This window comes from Macrotis lagotis, chromosome 1 (assembly GCF_037893015.1).
Source record: "Macrotis lagotis isolate mMagLag1 chromosome 1, bilby.v1.9.chrom.fasta, whole genome shotgun sequence".
Classification (NCBI taxonomy): Eukaryota; Metazoa; Chordata; class Mammalia; order Peramelemorphia; family Peramelidae; genus Macrotis; species Macrotis lagotis.
Window position 1 is genome coordinate 536,002,755 of NC_133658.1, and position 24,414 is coordinate 536,027,168.

The following is a 24,414-nucleotide window of genomic DNA, read 5'->3' on the forward strand; positions in this document are numbered from 1 at the left end:
AAGCACTGAAGAAAAGATTCAATATTAAATGGAGACTAAATAACTTAATTCTTAAAGAATTAGTGAGTTCCATTAAAAAAGAATCAGGTAGCCGAATGGATTTTTAAAAAAAGAATCCTACAATAATCTGTTTACAAGAAATTTATTTGAAGAAGAGAGATACACACAGGGTAAAAGTAAAAGGCTGGAGCAGACTCTATTTTGCTTCAGCTTTAGTAAAGAAGCAGGGGTAGCAATCATAATCTCAGCATCCTTTTCAAATCATAAAGCAATTGAATAATGGACAATTGAAAAAGATTAAAATTAATTGGAAAGTAAATAACCTAATCCTAAAATTAGAGGGTCAAAGCACAAATCATAGAAATAATTGATAATTTCATTAAAGAAAATAACAACAATGTGACAAAAATTATACAATGCAACCAAAGAACTACTTAGGGAAAAATTTATATCTCTAGTTGCAAACATTAATAAATGGAGGAGGAAAATAACGAAATGGGTATGCAAGTTAAAAAAAAAACTAGGAAAAAAGTATAATTTAACAATCTCCGATTAAAGTCCAAATTGGAAATCCTGAAGATCTAACAAAAGATTAATAAAACTGAAATTAGACCAATGAAATAAATAAGACTATAATGCTGCCTTAAAAATAAATAAATAAATTAAATAGGCTATTGATTAATTTTATTAAAAAAAAGAAGAAAAGCAAATTATTAGTATCAAAAAAGGGAAGAGATGAATTCACCAGAGATGCAAAGGAAATGTGAGCAATTGTTAGGAGCTATTTTGCCTAATTATATGCCTATAAATTTGACAATATAAATGAAATGGACAAATATCAACAAAAATATAAATTATTCTGATTAAAAAAAGAAGAGGAAATAAGAAATTTGAACAAGACAATGAAGTTTCCTAAGAAAAAAATTCCCAAGACTAGATGAATTAACAAGTGAATTCTACCAAACATTAAAAGAACAATTATCCCAATAACTAAATAAACTTTTGGGGAAAACAGATAAAGAAGTCCTAGCCAAATTCTTTTTATGACAAAAATATGGACACAATATCACCAGGAAGAGCCAAAACAGAAAGAAAATTATAGTTCAATTCCTGCAATGAATTTTGATGTAAAAAAATTTAAATACAATACTAACAAAGAGATTTTAGCAATTTATCATGAGAATAATACACTATGAGTAAGGGAGATTAATTCAAAGTATGCAAGACTGGTTAGAAAACAAAAATCATATGATTATCTCAATAGATGGAGAAAAAATCTTTAACATCCATTCTTATTTAAAACATTACAGAGCATAGGACTAAATGGAGTTTAGCTTAAAATGATAAATAAAATTTATCTAAAACTATCAGCATTATAAGTAATGGGAAAAAAGCTAGAAGTCTTCCCAATGAAATCAGGGGTGGAACAGGGATGCCCACCACCACCCCTATTTATTTAATACTGAACTAGAAATATTAGCTATCATAATAAGAGAAGAAAAAGAAATTAAAAGAATTATCATGGGCAACAAAAAAAAAACCATTCATCTTTGCAGATCATGTGATATTATACTTAGAAAAGTAACCCAGAGCATCAATTTAAAAAACTACTTGAAATTACTAACAACTTTAGCAAAGATGCAGACTTCAAAATAAACCCACATAAATCATTAGTACTTCAATATATTATCAACAAAATCCAACAGAAAGAGATAAAAGAATTTCATTCAAAATAACTGTGGACAATATATAATATTTGGGAGTCTACCTGCAAAGATAAACCAAAGAAGTATATGAATACAACTTTAAAACACTTTTCACATAAAGTCAGATCTAAATAACTGGAAAAACACCAGGTGATTATGGAGAGACCAAACCTATATAATGAAAATGGCAATTCTACCTAAATTAATCTATTTATTCAATGCCCTACCAAACTATCAAAAAATTAATTTATAGAGCTAGAAAAAATAATAACATTCATCTGGAAGAACAAAAGCTCAAGGATATCAAGGGAATCAAAGAAAAATAATGCAAAAAAAAGGTAGGTTTATCCATACCAGATCTATAATAACATAAAATATATTATATGTATATTAATATATTATATGTAATATATAATAATAATAATAAAATAAAGTAGTAATTATCAAAACAATCTGGTACTAGCTAAGGAAAAGAGTGGTAAATCAATGGAAAAGATCAGGTACAAATTACATTATAGTAAATAACCAAAGTCAACTACTATATGGCAAAACAAAATCTCCAAATTTTTAGAAGAAATCTCATTATCTCACAAAAACAGCTAGAAAAACTGAAAGACAGTTGGAAGAAACTAGACCAACACCTCACACCATGTACCAGGATAAGGTCAAAATGGGTACATGATTGAGACATAAAGCGTGATATCATAAGCAAATTAAGAGATCAAGGAATAGTTTATCTGACAGATTTACGAATAAGGGAAGAATTTAGGACCCAAGAAGATAGATTTACAGAGTATTATAAAACATAAAATGGACAATTTTGATTATATGAAATTAAAAAGCTTTTGCACAAACAAAACAATGCAAACAAAATTATAAGGAAAACAAAAACTAGTAAAAATTTTTGCATCTGATAAAGGCCTCATTTTTCAAATATATAAAGAATTGTGATGAATTTATATACCAGGCATTCCCAGTTGATAAATGGTCAAATAAATGGCAATTTTCAGACAAAGGAATCAAAGTTATCTATTATCATATGGAAAAAAGTTCTAAATCACTATTAATTAAAGAAAAGACAATTAAAACAAGCATGATATATCACCTTACACAGATTAAATTGTCTATAAAGTGACAAAGAAAATATTGGACAAGATAAGGGAAAACTAGGACACTGATGCACTTTTGGTAGAGTTGTGAACTGATTCAACCATTCTGGATAACAATCTGGAACTATGTCCAAAGGCCAAAAAAACCTGGACACACTAAAGCACTTTTGGCAGAGTTGAGAATAATGTGGAACTCTGTCCGGAGGGCTAAAATACTGTGTATGGTCTTTGATCCAGTTATAATACTGATAGGTCTATATCCCAAAGACATTAAAAATAAAGAAAAAGAACTATTTGAACAAAAAATATTTACAGCAGCTTTTTTTTTAAGGTTTTTGTAAGGTAATGGGGTTAAGTAGCTTGCCCAAGGCCACACAGCTAGGTAATTATTAAGTGTCTAAGGCCACATTTGAACCCAGGTGCTCCTGACTCTAGGGCCAGTGCTCTATCCACTGTGCCACATACAGCAGCTTTTTTTGCAGTGAAAAAGTATTGGAAATTGAAAATATGCTTATCGAGTAGGGAACAGTGATTGTAATGGAATGTTTCTGTGCAATAAGAAATGCCAAGCATGATGATTTCAGAAAAACCTGGAAAATCTTACATGAACTAATGTATAGTAAACTAAATAGAATGAAGAGAATGTTACTACACAGTTAATACCAATATTGTTCAATGGAGAAACTGTGAATGATTTAGTCTCAGCAATACAATAATTCAAAACAATCCCAAAGAATGAATGATGAAAGCATATGCTCCACCTCCAGAGAAAGAATAGATATTATCTGAATAAAGACTGAAAGATGCTATTTTTCACTTTCTTTCATTTTTTTCTTTTATTTGAGTCTTCATGTACATAATGACTAATATGGAAATGTTTTACATAATTGCACATGTATAACCTATATCTGATTGCTTGCCATCTCAAGAAAAGAGGGGAGGGAAGAATGAGACAATTTGGAACACAAAACTCTATTTAGTTAGTTTTTGGTTTTTGTAAGGCAATAGGGTTAAATGACTTGCCCAAGGTCACACAGCTAGGTAATTATTATGTCTGATGATGCATTTGAACTCAGGCCCTCCCAACTCCAGGGCTGATACTCTATCCACTGTGCCACCTAGCTGCCTCGGAACACAAAACTTTAAACAAAAAAAAAAAATTTTTTTAAAGAAATGAGTCGATGAATAAATAAAAACTACAGATTATTTTATTAAAAACATGGCAACATGACAGATACAGTCAAATCACTAATCAAGGAAATTATCTCTAAATACTCCCATCAAATAAAAGGAGAAATCAAAGAATATTGCAGGCTACTTAAAAAAAATAGAAAATTCACCAAAAACAGCTAAAAACTAAAATAGAAATTCTGAGACTCAAACAAGACAAATATAATTGAAAAAAATAAAACATAAATTATTAAATTACCAAATAAAAATAGGACCTGGCTTTTTATTTTCAAAACTAAGAACAAACCACTGGCCAACTCTGAAAAATAAAGAAAATTATTAATGAAAAAGAATTTACAGTGAATGAAGAAATAAAGGAAATTATTAGAATATATTTGCCCTTAATAACTATAATTGTATGCCAACAAACCTTAAAAATGAAATAGAGGAATTCAAATTATTCATATTAAAAAAGTGGAGAATTTAAATAATACAATCTTAGAAAAAAAAAGAAATGAACAACCATAAAAGAACTATTAAAGGAAAACTAAAACTACAATCTTATATAAATTTACAAATAAATCTTTTCAAATAATCAAATAAAAACCCCAATTCCACATAAAATGTGTCCAGAAATTGGGATGGCATCTTAAACTCCAAGGAACAAAAAATGGTAACCTGAGGAGAGATGAGTCTGAGAAAAAGTATAGAACAACACCCAGTGGAAGACTGAAAAATATTTAACAACCAATTAATTATAAGAGAAAAAAAGCAAAGACTGAAGCATCTCTAGAGGCAACTGACTGATCATATCTCCAAAAGAATTACTCCCTTGGACAATGGTTGGGGTGAGTCAGAATGGGAGTGAGGTTAGTGGACTGGACCATATTGCTATTGTCAGGGCTTACCTACCCATCAGTGGCAGTTGGTACTGGTGGGAAGGGTAGGCCCATTTTCAATAATAGTTGTTTCCCTTAAGGATGGTGATAGAGATCAGGCTAGAAATAATACTGAGGGCTGTTCCCAGGGCTCTTGGATTTAGAATCCTGTGCTATCTCCAGTAAAAGCTGAAAAGAAATGATGAGTCTCATTTCACCCACCTGGCATAGGCTGCTCCTGGTCTTACCTGCTAAACAAATAGGTAGACTGGCAAAATGAAGAGAGGGACCTCAAGGTCAAAACAAAATGACTAAAGATAAAAAGGCTTTTCTCTCTGTGAGGCACTCCTGATTGTATGTTAAGTGACCGTACCTATCTGAAGCTAAGAATTCACACAGAATAAATGAAGTTTGTTTACTCATTACCCACTAAAAAGAATATAAGATTACAAAAATAGAATGTGCTGGACTTAGAATGTGACACTTGAATCCTAAAACTATTGTAGTATTATATAGTAGCATTAAATTCACTGTGACTTTCTATAAGGTTTAAAAAAAAATCTCCTTTATACTTCTGTTCCCAATTTGGGAGTAAGGATTATACTGTTAACTCATAGGATTATTTTTGTTTGTTTGTTTTTTAGTTTTTACAAGGCAACGGGGTTAAGTGGCTTGCCCAAGGCCACACAGCTAGGTAATTATTAAGCGTCTGAGGCCGGATTTGAACTCAGGTACTCCTGACTCCAGGGCCAGTGTTCAATCCACTGTGCCACCTAGCCACCCAAACTCATAGGATTGTTATAAGTTAACAAGATACCTCTCAAATCCAGCTTCTTAGGGAAAAAACAGATAATGATATATGCCATTTGGTATCTGTAGCCATGACCTTACAAAGGAAAGCAATTATATTAAATAAACTTTTCAAATTTAAAAAAATCCATAGATCTTAGGTTAAGAGTCCTGGGTTTAAAGTATTCAAGTATATTTCTTTGGAAAAAAAAAAATCTTCCTTAGAGAGAATCTTCGGGTAGTTAGGTGGCTCAGTGGACAGAGCGCTGGCCCTGGAGTCAGGAGTACCTGAGTTCAAATCCGGCCTCAGACGCTTAATAATTACCTAGCTGTGTGGCCTTGGGCAAGCCACTTAACCCCGTTGCCTTGCAAAAAAAAAAAAAAAAAAACCAAAAAAAGAGAGAAAATCTTCTTTAAAAGAGCAAAGAAGGAATAAGATAACAGAGAAAAAAAGGAAAAAAGAGATCCACTCATATATGGTTCCCTCAATCACAATTCATTTCAGGATAGCACTATCATTAGGTAAATAATTCAAGTGCTACAGACAGTCATGAATTTTACACTATCAAATAATAAAGATTTTGAGAATGCTGACCATACAAGCTCAAGGTAATAGAACAAAACACTTTTCTTAATTGTCTTTTTAAAATGACAACTATTAATATATCTCTATTTTCAAGCTCAGATTTACCAAGCACCCTTCAACTAAGATACTACATACTATTAGTGCAACACTTCCTGGCAAGGAGTTGTCTAATCCCTAATCCCCTGTGATTTATAGTTCTTCCCAGTTTAGGAAGAGAAGAAACTAACTAGAGAAAGGGTTGGTGTTGTGGTAATAAAGTTTTAGGAACTCTCAAAGAGAAAGAGAAGAGAAAGGAGAGTTGGCAGTCAAGGCAACAGTTTATCAGAGGCAATAGTAGCCAGTATCTGACACATCTGCAGTTCCCTTAAGATCATGAGTAATGAGTTCCATCTAAATGAACAAATTGGAAGATGTGTGTGAGTATGTATGCTTTATTGCAGACCCTCATCTGAGAACAACAAGCTGGTCAGGGTGGACTCCTGTCCCACCCAATCTTACCTCCATTTTCATTTTCTTAACTTTATTCTGTTAAAGAATATATTTACTAGATTTAACTATTTCTGAGCCAACCCTGTCCTTCCAAGGCTGGTGTCCCTCTGTGGCATAAGGTCACAATTGGAATCACAGAGGAATGAGTAAGGGATCTTTTCAAGTTTAGGGTTGGGAGTTCAACCTCCAGGTCACCATTAGAGTTTTGCTCTCTAAGTTGGGAATAAGCATGAATCACTCATAATTATTCTTCTATGGACTGAAGTACTATGAATTCAGGCCCTATTTTCTAAATCTACCTCACAGACTTGAATCAAGGTTATATAAGAATATCTTTTCATTTAGACCTTAAGACTATAAAGGAACCAATTCCATGAAAACTATGCCTACACAAAAAGAAAAAAAAATCAAGTCATTAAAGAAAACTTTTTATTATTTAAAAAATATTTGTTAATAACTTTGTTTTGCCCCTTTCCAAATACATCCCTTTCCTTTCTCATATCCAAAGATCAATCTCTCTGGGTGATGAACAAAGAATAAAAGAGGGAGAAAAAGTACAGCAAGAATAGCTAACATATCCACATAGTATGGAAGAATATTCAGTGTTTCAAATCTATACTCCCCAACCTCTGCAAAGAAAGGAGGGAAGTATACTTTTTTCTGTCATCTTTAAGGCCAAGCCTGATTATTATAATTACACAAGCTTTCAGGTTTGTTTCCTTGCTTGTTTTTTGTGGATAGTATTATTTTCATTTATACTGCTTTAGCCATTGGATATATTATTTTCATATTTCTGCTTATTTCACTTTTGCCAGTTTCTGCTGGAAGGGCTCTGTTCTGCACATATCTTGATTTTTTTTCATTTTTTAAATTTCATTCTTGCCTTTGGACCTGCTGCCCCCAAGGCTCCATAAAATGTCAGGTACCTCAGAGATGATATTACCAACTCAGAGAGTTTGATGTGTATAAGTGTTTACAAAATTTAACTACATATATGGACATGGAGATAGTGGAAGTGAAGAAAGTGAGTTTATTAATATATAGTCCAAGGATGGCTCTTCTCTCAACCTCCACACAGCTCTGGAGTAAAAATATCAGCAAACATATGACAATTTTACCAACCTTTCACCAGTTTTTATTCCAACCTGAATTAGGACATAAGGGTACCATAAACATACTGTTTTCATTGGTATTAGTATTAATGGTCTCCCTTCTCTCCCCTCTTCTTCCTTTCTCCCTCACCTAAACATTCCAATTGTCTTTTAATTCTTCAAATTCTCTTATGCTTAACATTTTAACTTCAACAACTGGTAATGATTCATCATACCCTCGACACTATTAAAGATCTACCTCCTCTATGAAGCCTGTTCTGCCTTAAAATAATAGTCTAACAATTCTTCACCAATGAATGGCCTAATCACAACTTTCAGTTAAGAAAGAAATTATCATCTCCTGTCCCATCCAAGCCTTTCTCCAACTATCTGAAAACAAAGCTATTGTCTCAGGCTTTTAGCTGATACAACTCATACTTCATTTCCCAACACATATCTCTGTTTGGTTACAGTGCAAAACGTAAACACACACATACACACACACTTTATGTTGACATAGCTAGCTGTATGCACAGCTATACTAATGTTGTATATTTTAAAATAAATGGTCACAACCACAAATATGAAAGACATTGTAAGAATTGAACTGATAGTTTAAAAAAAAGAAGTGCCAAAAAGAATATTACATGTAAATATTCAATCAGCCAAAAAGAATATACATGTAATATACAATGTAAATAAAGATAACACTATAAAGTAGCAAAATTCAGATCAAACATAATGGACAGAATCAGTTCCATATTAATAAAGTCTATAATCCATCTTTTTGCTAACAAGTACTAAATTACAAAACTGTAAATTAACATACTGCAGTCAGGTAGCTGTGGTTCACTTTTCTACAGAAAAAAGTACTATGGGGAGTTTTTTGGAAAGTGATTATGTCAAAACAAAAGTACTGGGGCGGCTAGGTGGTACAGTGGATAAAGCACCAGCCCTGGAGTCAGGAGTACCTGAGTTCAAATCTGACCTTAGACACTTAATAATTACCTAGCTGTGTGGCCTTGGGCAAGTCACTTAACCCCAATGCCTTGCAAAAAAAAAACAAGAAGAAAATAACAAAATAGGTTGCTCTACTTAATGGGTAGCAGATCTGTTTATTTACTTGTAATACAGCAATTGGCTTCTGAGGGGTGTTTTATAACAGCTTTCAGATAATGAAGACAATACAAGCTATTTTGACTTCCAAATTTGATATCCAGTACAAAAAACTTTAAATGAGTTATCTAAAAATTAAAGTTGTTTCTTAGTGGAGACAATAGTCATAATTCATCAGTAACTAGGGATTCAATGCAATTTGACCATTTTTCCCCTCCTCAGAAAATTATTTAATAAGTCAAAATATTTCTGGTTACCAGCAAATAAGAAATTTATTCAAAAAACTCCAATATTTTAATTGGCAACTAAAAAATAATTTATATTCATCAAATCTATAGAATACAGTAAACTTCTAGCTATGTAAAAATCAGCTTTCTAGCAGAAGTGCTCAGACATATAAAAGCAACCATCTTTACTGCTCCTTTCCCCCGAAAAGGCTTCATATCCAGAAATGAACACAGGGAAGAAATGAAGACCTCCCTTTATCACCAGTCAGTTCAGCTTGCAAAAAGGAATGCTGATTGGCAGGTGACGTTTATAAAAGACTGAGCATTTCAAGCAAAATTCAAGAATCCACAAAAAAAGATATGAAGAAAAATAGGGGGAAAGAAAAACAGAGATCAGTAGCTTTGGAAGCAATCAGAAGTACTGCCAGATCACTGGCCAGCACACATGCTTACAACAGAAAAAGAAATATAAAGAACTATATAGCTTTATAAAGAAAGCAAGTAACACTTACCATATTGTGCTAGACCAATTAAGAAATTTAAAAGTTTCTATGGGAGACATCCCTGCCTCAAGAAGTTAACAATCTTAGTGACTGTAAAAAGCAGCACAATAAAGCATTCTTTGAGATATATTCTGAGCTTTCTCATTAAAAGGCAAATCTTGAAGTACACAACACACACACACACACACACACACACACACACACACACACACACAAAGAGTTAGGGATTGTGCTATGAATAAGCCAACAAAGGAGACTGAGAAGGAACATTTAGATAGATAAACGAAAAATCAAGAGAGGGAAGAAGAGTCAGAACATGAAGAGGAAAGAAAATATAGAAAGGTTGGTCAACAATGTCAGAAATTACACAGAAGTCAAGAAAAATAAGGACTCAGAAAAGACCATCAGATATGGAAATTAAGAGATCATGACAACTTTGAATTAAGAAGTTGAGTTATGAAGCAGAAGGCAGACTGTAAAGTGCTAAGGAGTGAGAAGAGAGAAAGTAGAGTCAAAGCTAAGCGTTTAGCTGAGAAAGGGAAGTGGGATATGAGATGATAACCTGAGAGGATGGTAGGGTTGAGTGAAGGATTTTTTAGGGATGAGGCAGAACATTTCAAACAAATGTGAAAGGAACCTGGTAAAGAGAGGTTAAAAATTTGAATGCAGAGGAAGGATGAAATTATCCTTGAAAAAAAAAAGTGCCAGTCAATTTCTCCATAATCTCACAGATCACTGTGACTTCTGCAGTTCTTGCACAGTTGAAGAAGTATTTAATGAATGCTTTTTTTCTTTTATTTTCTTTTATTCATTTTCCTCAACAGAACTTTTTTTTAAAAAATGCCAGCTTTGCCCCACACTGATTCTAGTATACATTAAGTTGCATAACTTCTCTCAAATTCATTTTCTTCATCTGCACTACATAGTTCAAGAGTTCCCAATTTCATCACTGTAAGTAATAATGTTTGTACTTCATTTTCAAAGATTATAATATCAGGGAGGTAATGTCATAACAAGCAAATAAATTGGATTTGAGTGAGGGGATGTTGGGCTAAGTCATCTCCTCCAGAGCCATCTGGATCTAGTGGTCAGATATGAATCAGGATGACTGGAAATGCCCTGGATGTGAACTCTAGGAGGATGGGAGTTCAAATCCAGCTTCAGATACCTGACACTGACTAGTTGTGTGACCTTGGGCAAGTCACTTAACCCCATTGCCCTGCAAAAAAATAAACAATAACAACAACAAAACATGGGAGAAACAAACTAGTCACATGACCTATATTGCCCAATTAAGATATGTTCAAACAAGTTTCACTGTAAGTGCTTGGGTTGCTATGGTTGTGCAAAAACCATATCATTTGAGGTCACCCTTCAAGGTTGGATCTTGGAGGAATAATAAATAATCTACTCCAAGGAAAGAATTATAATATAATCCACTATCCTAGAAGGCTTTCCAGGTAGAGTTTATGCTCTACTGGCCTTCCCTTTAAGAACCTAAATTCATCTTCAAATCCTGATAAGACACTCAAGCAGGACTTTAATGGAAGTCAAGTATGAGGAAAATCCATCTATCCAGAATGATTAATTTCTCAAGAAAATCAAGGTTTTCTCTACATGCATTTTTTTCACTTCTAGTCATAGACAAAAACAAATTTCAAAACCTTAAGTTCTGAATGCTCTTCCTTCCTCCCAGCCCAATGCCCCCAATGAAAAAGCAAATTATTTGATATAAATTAAAAATGTTTATATACATTTTTTAAGAAAAAAGTTCTAACACCTAAATATTCAAGAAACCAGAACTATGTCTCTAAAATTTCCAAAACAATTCCAGGATAATTATGTCCTTGAAAAAATAATTCCTTACCAACTCTGCACCAGTCCTACTGAAGGTCGGCTCAGCAAGTTATCAGGTAATAGATTGACTTCCCTCATTGTGTTAGCCAATCGCACTGGAAGTTCTTTCCGTAAAAACATGTATGATGTCTTCTCACATGCATTGTCACGTCCTGTTCAAAGAAGGAAAAATTATCTGTTTTATGAACATATTACATGGACAACAAAAGGATTTATGTAAGGAAGCAGCTATTTCTTACCCAATAGGGTAAGAAAAATCAAAACATCATTCAATGTGGATTCTAAAACTAACAAACAAGTAAAAATAAGAAGATTATAATTGGCTTAGAAGAGTACTTCCCTTTGTTTTAAGAGACAAGAATGGCAAAGCAAGTTTCTAAATAATAAAAAACTGACTAGAGATATAGTCCAAAGTGATTTTTCAAATAATTAGTAATAACAATGGAAAGGAAATCATTTGCATAATACTCAAATACCAGAATATCATTGCAACATCATCATATAATGGAAAAATGATTGGCTTCAAAGTAAGACAACCTAGGTTCAAATTCTCTCTCTCTCTCTCTCTCTCTCTCTCTCTCTCTCTCTCTCTCTCTCTCTCTCTCTCTCTCTCTCACACACACACACACACACACACACACACACACACTCCTTATCGTCATTTAGTATTTCTAACTCAAGTTCTTTCCAGTCTAAATCTATGACCCTTTGGTTTAATTTTAGTCCATTTCTGTCTAGCAAGGTTCTTAGGAGGAAAAATCATAAACACACAAATGTTTTCCACACGCTTCTACAAAAAATACTCCTTTAGTACTTTTTAATATCCTAATTTAGATATTATAGAGTTGCTGCCACAGGGCCTATCTGGACCCTTTAGTGGCTCAATGAGGAGTAACCAATAGGAATAAACCTCAAATATATCAGAGAAGCTATCTCAGGTTTAGCCTTTGTGATTAAAGTCAGGTTCTTTAAGATGCTTCAAAATACAGATTTGAGATTATAGATGAGGTTTTAGAACCTTAACAATATTTCTAGTATCATGTGGACACTAGTAGTATAAACTTAAATGCATTTATATATAAACATGGACAGAAAGAAATCAGAGGAAGAAGGAATATTGTCGGTATAGAAGCAGGAGATGGCTATTCTTCCAGTGCTAGTGCTATGTACCAACTTGTATAGCTAACCAAGCACATATACAATAACAAGTCTTAACCTGCTCTCTCTGCATCTTCTATTTAACTCATGCTGAATCACAAGGCACATAGGTACCATAGCACACTATGAACTTGTCATCTCCATGGTCTCTTCCTAACCTCACTCACCCACTGAATTTTCTAAATGTATTTGATGTATACATTCCCATGGAGTTTTTAGTGCTGAATTAATGAAAACACCAAGAATAGGCCTAAGACAGGAAATAAGTGCTTTCCTGGTTGGACATTTTTTCTTCCTTACTCTCCTCAAACTACTCAAACTAAACAATTGGGGAAATTAAAGGAAAAAAAAATCTATCACAACTCTAGTTTAGAACAAAGTTTCAAAGGAAAAACAACAATTAATACATTTTCCTCCCCCAAAATAATTAAACTTGTAGTAAAGAAGCATAGTCATAAAGATTGAACCTACTCCTGGAATTCATAAGGTCCTAGAATCCAATTCCTAACTCTCTGTCTCTCTCTGTCTCTCTGTCTCTGTCTCTGTCTCTGTCTCTGTCTCTGTCTCTGTCTCTGTCTCTCTCTCTCTCTCTCTCTCTCTATATATATATATATATATATATATATATATATGTTTGTGTGTGTGTGTGTGTGTGTGTGTATGTATATCCACAAAATCCACACTGCCAAAACAAATTCTTCTCAGTGCCTCTCACAGTAAACTATCCAAGTTCAAAGAAACTATATCAAGGGTTGAGGCATCTGGTCCCAAAACAGTGCTGAATGAGAGCATCAATTTAATTTTCATAACCTATGGATTGAATTTAGGAAAAAGTAAGAAATGAGATTTTCAAGACCACTTTTTAATACCTACCCACTTCACTGTCATTACCACCTATGCAAAGAGCTGAGAAGTGTATATATATATATATATAAAAGCTACTGTAACACAAGAGAGTTAAAAAAGTGGTACTCAACTAGTTTTTCCATGCACTGCCTATTAACAATATTTAATGAGCATTTTATTCTGATTACCATAAATTTCTCTTTGTACTTTTATTAAAAGTAAAAAATTAAATACCTAACCCATAATACACTGACTACAATGAAGGATTCTCAATATATCAAATGAGATAATGTATGTAAAGCATTCTGTAAACCATGAAGTACTATGCAGGCACATTAGGTAACATGTAAAATGCCTTGCAACTTTAAAATACTACATAAAAGTCAATTATTGTTATGATTATTACATGACTTTCATTTAACAGCTAGACATACTATATAAATGCTGCAACATTATCTTGGTTTACAGACTAGAAATGTTGTACATATCTCTAACTTCTGTATATTAAATTATATAAATCAACAAGCATTTTTTAAGTATGTTCCAGGCAATGGTACAATGAATAGGGTGACTGTCCTAGAGTCAGAAAGACTTTCTTCCTGAGTTCAAATCTGGATTCAAATAATTAATAGTTGTGTGCCTATGGGCAAGTAACTTAATCTTATTTACCTCAGTTTCCTCATCTAGAAAATGAGCAGAAGAAAATGGCAAATCCTTCCAGTATTCTTGTAAAGAAAACCCCAGATGGGGTCACAAAGGACTAAACAACACTTCTTCCACAATTAGATGGCTCTTGTTTCTCTCCTTCTCTCTGACTTTTTGTTTATATCTCTCATCTGTTTTTCTGTGTCTGCCTCTCCATCTCTCTCTCTATCTCTTTATATCTCTGGTTATCTTTCTGTACCAGCAGGCACTGTGAGAGTCTTTACCCTCAAGAAATTTATATTCTAGTGAAGATATATATATAAAATATATATGTGTGTGTGTATGCATATAACTATTATATATGCACACATATATAAAACACAAAAAAATAAGTAAGACATACTATTATGAGGAAAAGCTTCATGGAGAAGTATCTCCCTGAATTGAGTCTTTTTACTGGGGGGGGGGGGGTCGGGTTGTTTGGGGTTTTTTTGCAGGGCAGTGGGGTTAAATGACTTGCCCAAGGTTTTATAGCTAAGTAATTATTAAGTGACTGAGGCTGGATTGGAACTCAGGTCTTCCTGACTCCAGGGCTGTTGCTCTATCTACTGCACCTCCTAGCTGAACTGAGTCTTGAAGGAAACCTGGGATTCTAAAAGTTGAGTGAGGGGATTCATTTGAAGCATGGGGCAGAGTCCATGAAAAGGCATGGCCTGGGGCAGCTAGGTGGTGAAGTGGATGGAGCACTGGCCCTGGAGTCAGGAGTACCTGAGTTCCAATCCAGCCTCAGACACTTAATTACCTAGCTGTGTGACCTTGGGCAAGCCACTTAACCCCATTGCCTTGCAAAAAAACTAAAAAAGAAAAGAAAAAAAAGAAAAGGTATGGCCTACAGCATGGATAATGGAGTCTCAGTTGTGGAAGAGTAAGCAGGCCAGTATGGCTGGACTGTAGACTACGAAGAGAGTGATGCGTAAGAAGGACTGGAGAAAGCAGTAAGGAACTTAGTTCTTGTTCATCCTTCATGGGTGATGTCTTGACTTGTAGGAATTGGATTGCAGTGAGGCAGAGTTGTATAGTCATCAGTCTCACTTCTTTCTTCCTGAGTCACTGAAGAACAATGTGAGGACAAAAATCAAAACCTCGTCATTGATGACCTGGGATACATCTTTTATGAATTTAAGTGCTTCTAAGCACCTGTTTCAATCTTATTCATGGTGGAATCTTCCCTGGGTTGGGGGAACATAACTCACCAATGGTTTGAGGTCTGCCAATTATCTTCAACCTAGTAAGACTGTCTCCATGCAGACCACAGGTTTTTAGAGCCACAGGGGAAGAGTCAGGTGATAGGTGCATACCCAAGGTGGATGAGCAGCCCTGAGAAGGGTTCTGCATCCCCCATATACCCCAAGAGTCACACAGTGAGTACATAGTAGAGTTGCCTCCTGCCCCTCAGGTTCTCTCCATTATGTTATAAGGTCTCTCCATTTGATCACACCTAGAAATGAAGTCTGAAACCTCCTCCTACTCTTCTATCCAATATTGCTAGTCAGTACAAGCAGATGGGATGGTGAAGGAAAAAACCCCTTCATATTTTCTGAAGTGAGTCTGGGTGTCAGCTCCACCAGCAACCTAGCAGAGGAGCCTTAACTTCATTACATTCACTAAAGGGGCTGTATGTCTGAACTCTGGGCAAGTCAATTAGTCTCTAAAAACCTTTACTTTAAACCTTAAAGTACTATATAAATCTGTTGCTATTTATTGTTTTCACAGAAAACATCAATGCTAACTAGCTTGCAGAAAGGAAAGAAAAATATTGCCTCTGACTTTTGGGCAGACCTCTATCTCATATAACCTTCTATCTCACATAAAGACAGAAAATCTTAATTGCATTCTAAGGCTCTTTATCAAGTCCCATCCCTGCTTAAAGACCTTGAATGGCTCCCTGGATACCTCTGACAGCCTTCAAAGTACTTTTTATCAACTTATTTCTCACCACCCCTCTACACAAAGCCTCTGCTCCTGCCATTTCCCAATTCCATGCCTTTGATTCACAGTATGGCTTAGAATATTGTGCTTTATCCTCTTTACCTCTATGAATCCTATTTGTATTTCAAGGCTATATTCCCATAACATCTCCTCTGTGAAGTCTTCTCAGTTCACTCTTGCCTATAATGTTCTTTCACACTCCTGAACTTCCAGAGTACTTCCTGACAACATTTGACACATATTTTTTTCTTTATGGAGGTTAGGGAGGTGGGGTGGAGAAATAGAAGTAAAAGGAGCCAGTGGACTTTGCTGAAAATGATCAGACCAATGCTTTACTCTGACCTCTCTATGGAGCAATAACTAAAGGGAGAGGTGATAATGTCCTGCAGCTGTTTAAGTGGAAAGGAAGGAATAAATTTCCTGGATGTTAAAGGGTCAATTGGAATGAGGAATTGAGTTTTTGAACAAGGTTGACTAAAAGGATAATAGTACTCTCGATAGTAGTAGGGATGTTTGTAAGAAAGATGCTTTTTGAAGAGAAAAACAATGAGCTTTATTTTGGACAGAATGTTTTACAGTAGTTGACTTTGCTGCTCCAAAAGAATACTAACATGAATCTTTTTAAGAAGAATAATCACATCTTATTTTTCAAAAATGCAAATCTGAATCTTTCAAATCTAGGTTTTGCTTTAGCAAGGTATACCTATTAACTTGTTTTCTGCAAAACAAACTGTTCATAAATGCCATAAAATCTAGCTATATGTAAAAAGAGAAATCCTCTCCTCCAAAAAAAAATGTATAAAAACAATTTCTATAACTAGTCACTTTATTCTAGGAAACTATTTTTTAAAAAAATCATACTGGAAATTTTACCTTTTCTTTCCCTTTACACCAAGTACTAAATGAGTTTTTTCTGTATGGAGGAAAATTATTGTAGATTGATTTTAGGCAGAGAAATAATACTCACGAATCTGAAATCAAAACCACAATTTAAGAGTCTGTGTAAAAATAAAGCTATATACATAGTTATATAGGTCCATGGAAGAATATTCAATAATTAATATTATTGTCTTGTAGTCTCTTTATGATCACAAATTGAAGGGTCATTCAATCTGTCCGTCTAAATTCTTCCAGATCTAAAAGTTTCTCAAAACTGTCAAGTTTTATTTGAATATAAATAACATAGTTTTTCCCAAGGATGCCTTAAAAATCCTGTTAAGTCCAATTCTCTATCATTTTGAATAAAGACTTTTATTTTAATCTCTTAAAGAAATTTAATCTTTTTTCTTTAGAAGTATTTATCATGGGGCAGCTAGGTGGTGCAGTGGATAGAACACCAACCCTGGAGTCAGGAGTACCTGAGTTCAAATCCGGCCTCAGACACTTAATAATTACCTAGCTGTGTGACCTTGGGCAAGCCACTTAACCCCATTGCCTTCAAAAACTTTAAAAAAAGTGTTTATCATGGTTATAGTACAATAATTATGGATTTCTCCCTTAAAAAGAAATTCACAAAGTATGGTGGTATAGGATGAGTTGAGAACAATGTGGTCATATGAAATATGCACATCCATAAAATCACACATTACTAAAGTAGTATGACTAATGCAGACGAATTCTAAAATTTATAAACTAAATATGTATATGAATGAATAGAAAATATAGTAAGCATTTACTGTATGCAAAAGCACTATATTAAGCATTGGGAAGACATACAGAAAAGAAATATAGTTCCTTGATCTTAGGGAACTCATATCTGTTAGGAGACAACACATACAAGAAAGGAGTTCCACTGTACTATTAAAAGCTCCATGGTCCTACATTATAGTAGCATAGAGGTAATAAATATTTTAGTGTCATTTTCATTCATATTGAAACCATTTAAGAATTTTTCCTGCTGAGTTTTTAGTAGTGATGTTTGCTAAGAAGATGGGAACTATAGAATCTAAAGAGACAGTTGCATGATTATTTATCTCCATAAGAGAGAGGTATCTCCACTCCCTTGAATGATGACTAAAGGCTAAGAATGGAAGCATAACCAGTATCCTGGGGCAACTTCTATTCTTGGGTTCTTGTATGCAGGGATCTACCAGGATCTGAAGGGAGGTGGCATTCAGGATGGTAGTTTAGCCCACCTGGCACAAGGCACTTCCTATCTCTCACTAAAGTATTTTGATGTTTTATTTGATGACTTATTTGCTCATTGGTCAGAAGCTGGTGTTGGTGGCAAGGTTGATATGGTCATCTCCATAAGAGTTGATTCCTTAGATAATGGTTGAAGTAACCAAAGTCAAAGCAGAAACTCTGGGAGTGAGGGAAGCTACTTCCAGGGATCCTATATAATAACATTCAAAATAATAGCAATAGGGGCAGCTAGACTGTACAGTGGATAGATCACTGGTCCTGGAGTCAGAAGGACCTGAGTTCAAATCCTGCCTCAGACACTTGACACTAAACTGTATAATCTTGGGCAAGTCACTTAACCCCACTGCCTTCAAAGAATTCAAAAAAAGAAAAATGGCAATACCAACAATTCACACTTTTATAGCATTTTAACATTTACAAAGTTTATTTACAACAACCTTGAAAGATAGGCAATATATTATTATTCCTTCATAAGAAATATTACTATTAGATACAAACTCTCCAAGTATTTTGGACTTCTGCAAAATCCTATTCCAAATTCCTTAACATGTCAGGTGCTGAAGAGTAGCTGAGTATAAGATTTAATAGATTCTACAAAGTTGGGAAAGTTTGAAGTATGATCCCTGCAACCAATTGTCTGCTTTCTGAGAATCAACCTTGACTCTCATATCTGGTCCCAAATAAACAAAAGAAAAATACAGAAAAGCTTGAATCTTGTCCTTTGTGACCTCTTCAATTCTAGAATGACTGTACTGTTAAAGTAGTAGAAAAGGGACTTGTGTCGTTAAGGATTATACAGTTTTCACATCAATTATTAGTGTTCCAAATGTGATTTGGTCACAATTAGGTTTTTATGAAAATCAATTTGGTATTTATGTGAGGGTTAGATTGGTGAATGAAGAAACTAGAGGTAGGGAGACCAATTAAAAGGTTATTATCTTAGTCCAGAAAAGAAATGGTAACAAAACTGGGGTAGATTATTGCATGAATGGAGAAAAAGATGACAGATGCTAGAGGTGTTATGGAAAATTAGGATGGACAAGATTTGACTAGATTATTAGTGAAAATATCTTGAATAACTCCAAGACAGTAAAGATGATAGTATGATTAAGAGAAACAGCGAAGTTTAGAAGAGTTATGGGCTTAGGGAAACAAAAAATGAATTCTATTGGATTTGAATTTTAAGATTCCAATGAGGAATATAGGTGGAGATATCTAGCAGATAGTTGGTAAGAGACTTCAGGAGGGAGATGACAACCAGAAATAACAATTTGAGAATCATTTGCATGGAGCTAAATGAAACCCTGAAAACTGACTGCATCAACAAAGGAGAATGAGGAGAGACAAATGAATGTCTGGCAGAGTCTTCTGGGGTTGCCAACCTTAGTTTCAGGGGATAAGATGATGATCCAACACAGCAGACTAAGAGAGTTGTAACAAAAGTGAAGTAAAAACTGGGGAGATTAACTGGCTTTACTATTGTCAAAAGCTATAAAAAAAATCAAATAAGGATTGAAAAAGATTTAGGTAATTAAGAGAGCATAAGGATCTCTATTAATATGAAAAATACATATTAAAACAAATCTAAGATTTTAAATTCATGACCAGGAAATATGACAAACATGACAAACAGAAGGGAACAGGTATTGTTAGAGGGGTTAGCTGAAGAAAAACAAGCTCACTAACAAAAACAAAAATTCAAAAATCCCCCCAAAAGCTATTAATTCAACCAGTTTGGAAAGCAATTTGAAATTCTGTTAAGAAAGTAGAATTTCTGTTAAGAAAAATCCATCCATCCTACCACTTGGCATATATTCTAAAAATGATCAAATTTAAAAAGTTACCACATTCACTACAATATTCATAAGAGTTAAGGAGTTGGCAACAAAGTAGATGTCTATCAGTTGAGGAATGGCTAAGCAAATTGTAGTATAGGAATGTAATGTTGCTATACTAAAAATATTAATAATATGATAAATTTGAAGGATACAGAGAAGCTTAGTTAGAAATATGAACAAATATAAAAGGAAAAAAGGAAAAAGATACAATAAATAACTATAACATAAATAGAAATGGCAACAAAAGTTATGAAATAAAAAGTCAAGCTTAGCCTCAAACCTGTTCTTCTTTGCAGAAGTAGAGGACTAATTACACTTAAATATTACACTTAAATGATATGTTGATGTTGCTATACTGTTCCCTCCCACCAAGTTATTTTGTGTTCCAAGGTATGGCAGGAGTATATTTGGAAATCAAGATGACAGGAAAAACAAGAAATCAATTTGAAATTTTTTAAGTATTTTTTGAAAGAATAATGATTAACTTTGAAAAGGGCACCTAGAGTTGACTGCTGTGGTTTGAAAGCAGCCTGAAAAAGTCAGAGAAGTAGAAGGGAAGGAAATGAAGTCAATGAATATAGACCAAGTAGTATGAAGGGATTAAAAAGGTCAAATGGAGGGTTTTTTGAAGGGGTCTGTAATTAAGAAGAGACTATGGATGGGGGAAAGAAAGGATCAAGAACACAAGCAATTAAAAAGACTCATGATGAAAAATATTATTCATCTCTAGATAAAGAACTGATGAACTCTGAGAGCAAATTAAAATAGTTTTCTCAGTTTATTTTTCTTACCTTGTTTTGTACATGGTTAATATGGAAATGTTTTGTGTAATTTCTCACTGATAACTGGTATCATGTTATTTGCCTTCTCAGTGGACAAGGAAATGATAAGAGGGAAGGAAAGATTTGAAATTTAATATTCTTTTTAAGAATTAAAAATCTGGAAGAAAGAGAAGAAGCCAAGAAGTCAAGAAGTTACCTGAGCTCTCTCCAGTTGCCCGTAGAAACAATGTTAAAAAAAAAAAAAGCCTCTAAACAGATTTTGGAGTAACAGAACCCCCCCCCCAAAAAAAAACCCAAGTGAGACAATTTTCCCCCTTAAGATAACTTAGAAGGACTTGAGGGAAAATCTGTCTCACTTGAATAAAAGGGGAACACAGCCCAGAACTGTTGGTGTCCCAGGTAAGGCAATGGGAGGCTCTTAGCCAACAGTGCGGATGAGCAAGCAAGGCCCCTTGGTCCTGGCTAGTTAGGTTAGTGGCACAGCAGGTCAGGTGTAAGGCCTTCAGTCCCAGCATTTGCAACTAGGCCAAGTCACCCCAGTGCAGTGGACAAACCTAGAGCCCCACAAGTCTCAACACAAAAAGTCAGAGACCAAGCTACTGGTCCCCAGTGCAAGAAGCTTGGGAAATACTTCCTGTGCCCCAGGAGCATAGCTCAACTTTAGAAATCATGAAATAAGCTAAAAAGTTAGCAAAAAAAAAAAAAAAAACCCAAAGCCCTGAAGATACATTATGGCAAGAGGTAAGATCAAAACACAAACTCAGAAAAGGACAATGTCAAATTGCCAACATGCAAAACCCAAAAGGGAACATGAATTGGTCTCAAACCCTAAAATCTTTCTTGGAAGTCCTCAAAAAGGATTTTAAAAATCAAATAAGAGAAGTAGAAGAGAAAGGTGGAAAAGAAATGAGTTACGTAAAAAGAGAGTCAACAATCTGGAAAAGGAAGAACAAAAACTGACTGAAGAAAACCATTCCTTAAAAAAAATAAAATTAGCCAAATGGAAAAAAATCACTTTAGAAAATAAGTCCTTAAAAAGTAGAATTCAGCAAGTGAAAACTAATGACTCTATGAGACATTAAGAATCATTCAAAATCAAAAGAATGAAAAAATAGAAAAAAATGTAAAATACCTCATTGGAAAAACAACTGATCTGGAAATTAAATTTAGGAGATATGATATAAGAATTATTGGACTAGTTGAAAGCCATGATCAAAATAAGAGTCTGTGCAGCAACTGTCAAGAAATTAGCAAGGAAAACTGCCCTGATATATGAACAAGAGGGTAAAAAAGACATTGAAAGAATCCACCTATTACATTCTAAAGGACATCTCAAAATGAAAACTCCAAGAATATAGTAGTCAAATTCCAGAATTATCAAATTAAAGAGAAAATATTGAGAAGCAGCTACAAAGAAATAATGCATATAGGAAACAGTCACAGTCAGGATTACACAAGATCTAGCAGCTTCTACATTGAAGGATCAGAGGGTTTGGAACATGATATTCTAGAAGGCAAAGGAACTTGGATTACAGCCATGAATCAACTACTCAGCAAAACTGAGCATAATTTTTCGGGGGAAAATTAGACATTCAATGAAATAGGGAATTGTTCTGATGAAAACTCCAGAACTAAACAAAAAATACCACCTTCAAATATAAGAATCAAGACAAATATAAAACGTTAACAGGACAGAAAAAAAACATGTTATTCAATAAGATTAAACTGTCTATATCCATACACAGTAAGATGCTACTTGTAACTCTTGAGAACTTGATCTCTATTAGGGCAATTAGAAGGATTAAATATAGGGACAGAAAGTGTGGGTATAAGTTGATTTTGATAAGATGATATATAAAAAACAATTAAGCATTAAAAAAGAATTGTACTGGGAGAAAAGGGGGAGGCAGAATAGGGTAAATTATATCACATAAAGAGGCACAAAAGACCTATTACAGTAGAGGGAAAGAATAGAGAGAGAGAGAGAGAGAGAGAGAGAGAGAGAGAGAGAGAGAGAGAGAGGGAGAGAGAGAGAGAGAGAGAACATTATTTGAATTTTACTCCCATTAAGTTTGGTTCAAAGAGGGTATAATATACAGACTCAATTGAGTAAAGAAATTTATATCACCCTACAGGGAAGTATGAGGGGAAAGGGGAAAGAAAAGGAAGGAGGAAGCTGATACGAGAGGGTAGATTGAGGAAGATGGTGGTCAGAAGCAAATCACTGATGAGGAAGAACAGAGTATAAAAGGAGAGTGAAAAGTATAAACAGGAGAAAAACAGGATAGAGGAAAACACAGTGTATTTACAATTTATTATTTTATAATCATTACTGTAAGTGTGAATAGGATAAACTCCCATAAAATAAAAGCAGATAGAGTGGATTAAAAATCCTATAATACATTGTTTACAAGAAACACATTTGAAGCAGAAACACACACAGAAAATAAAGATAAAAGGCTGGAGCAAAATATACTTCAGCTGAAGTAAAAAAAGGAGGGGTGGGATTCCTGATATCAAACAAAGAAAAAGTGATCCAATGAAAAGAGATGACAAGGAAACTACATCTTGCTAAAAGTAACAATATACAATGAAATAATATCAAAAATAAACACACGCACCAAGTGGTATAAAATCCAAAATCTTAGAGAAGTTAAGTGAGTTAAAGGAAGAAGTAAACAGCAGTTCTTTTCTCAGAAGTTGATAAATCTAACCACTAAATAAACAAGAAAGAAGTTAAGGAGGTAAACCACATTTTTAAAAAGTTTGCTATGACAGACTTCTGGGGGAAAAAATTGAATGAAGATAAACAGAAATTTAACTTTTTCTCAGCAATATATGATATCTTCACAAAAATTGACCATGTATTAGGGCATAAAAACCTCACAATCAATGCAGAAAGGCAGAAATAGCAAATGCATCTTTTTCAGATCATGATGCAAAAAAATTATGTGTAATCAAGGACAATGGAAAGTTAGACTAAAATGATAAGAAATTAAATAATCTAATCCTAAAAAATGAGTGGTTCAAACAATAAATCATACAAACAATAATTCAATCAAAGAGAATGACAATAATAAGAAAATATACCAAAATTTGGGAAATGCAGCCAAAGCAGATCATAGAGGAAATTTCACACATCTAAATGTTTACATGAACAAAACAGAAGAGATCAATGAACTAAGTATGCAATTTCTAAAAAAAATTAGAAAAAGAACAAATTTAAAACCTCTAATTAAATACGAAATTAGAAATTCTGGGAGCCAAGATGGCAACAGGAGAGGTGCTCCCTCTCAAAATCTATAAATTAAGAACTCTAAGTAAATTTTCAAGAGACAGAACCCACAGAGGGATGCAGTGAGGCAACTCTCCAGCCCAAGGTAACCTGGAAAAGAGCAGAAAGGCTCTGCTTCACGGGGTTGAAGGGGAGGCCCGCCAGAGCAAAGGAACTTTAGCCTCCCAAAGGCAGCCCCAGGGTACTGGGAGCCTC

The 24,414-nt window shown here is 34.2% G+C and overlaps 1 protein-coding gene across 2 annotated transcripts in view; it reads right to left on the reverse strand.

Annotated features, from left to right (window-relative positions):
• The window catches only part of PDK3 (pyruvate dehydrogenase kinase 3), a 137,510-nt gene that overhangs the window by 72,951 nt on the left and 40,145 nt on the right, over positions 1 to 24,414 (reverse strand). The window contains exons 1-2 of one of the 2 annotated variants that reach the window (XM_074214228.1): positions 15,064 to 16,927; positions 11,532 to 11,673 (exon numbers count right to left, since the gene is read on the reverse strand). In XM_074214228.1, coding sequence (XP_074070329.1) covers positions 11,532 to 11,641 — 110 coding nt within the window. In that variant the 5' untranslated portion in view covers positions 11,642 to 11,673; positions 15,064 to 16,927. Of the gene's footprint in view, positions 1 to 11,531; positions 11,674 to 15,063; positions 16,928 to 24,414 lie in introns of those variants that run through there. The other variant, XM_074214227.1, reaches the window with a different exon arrangement.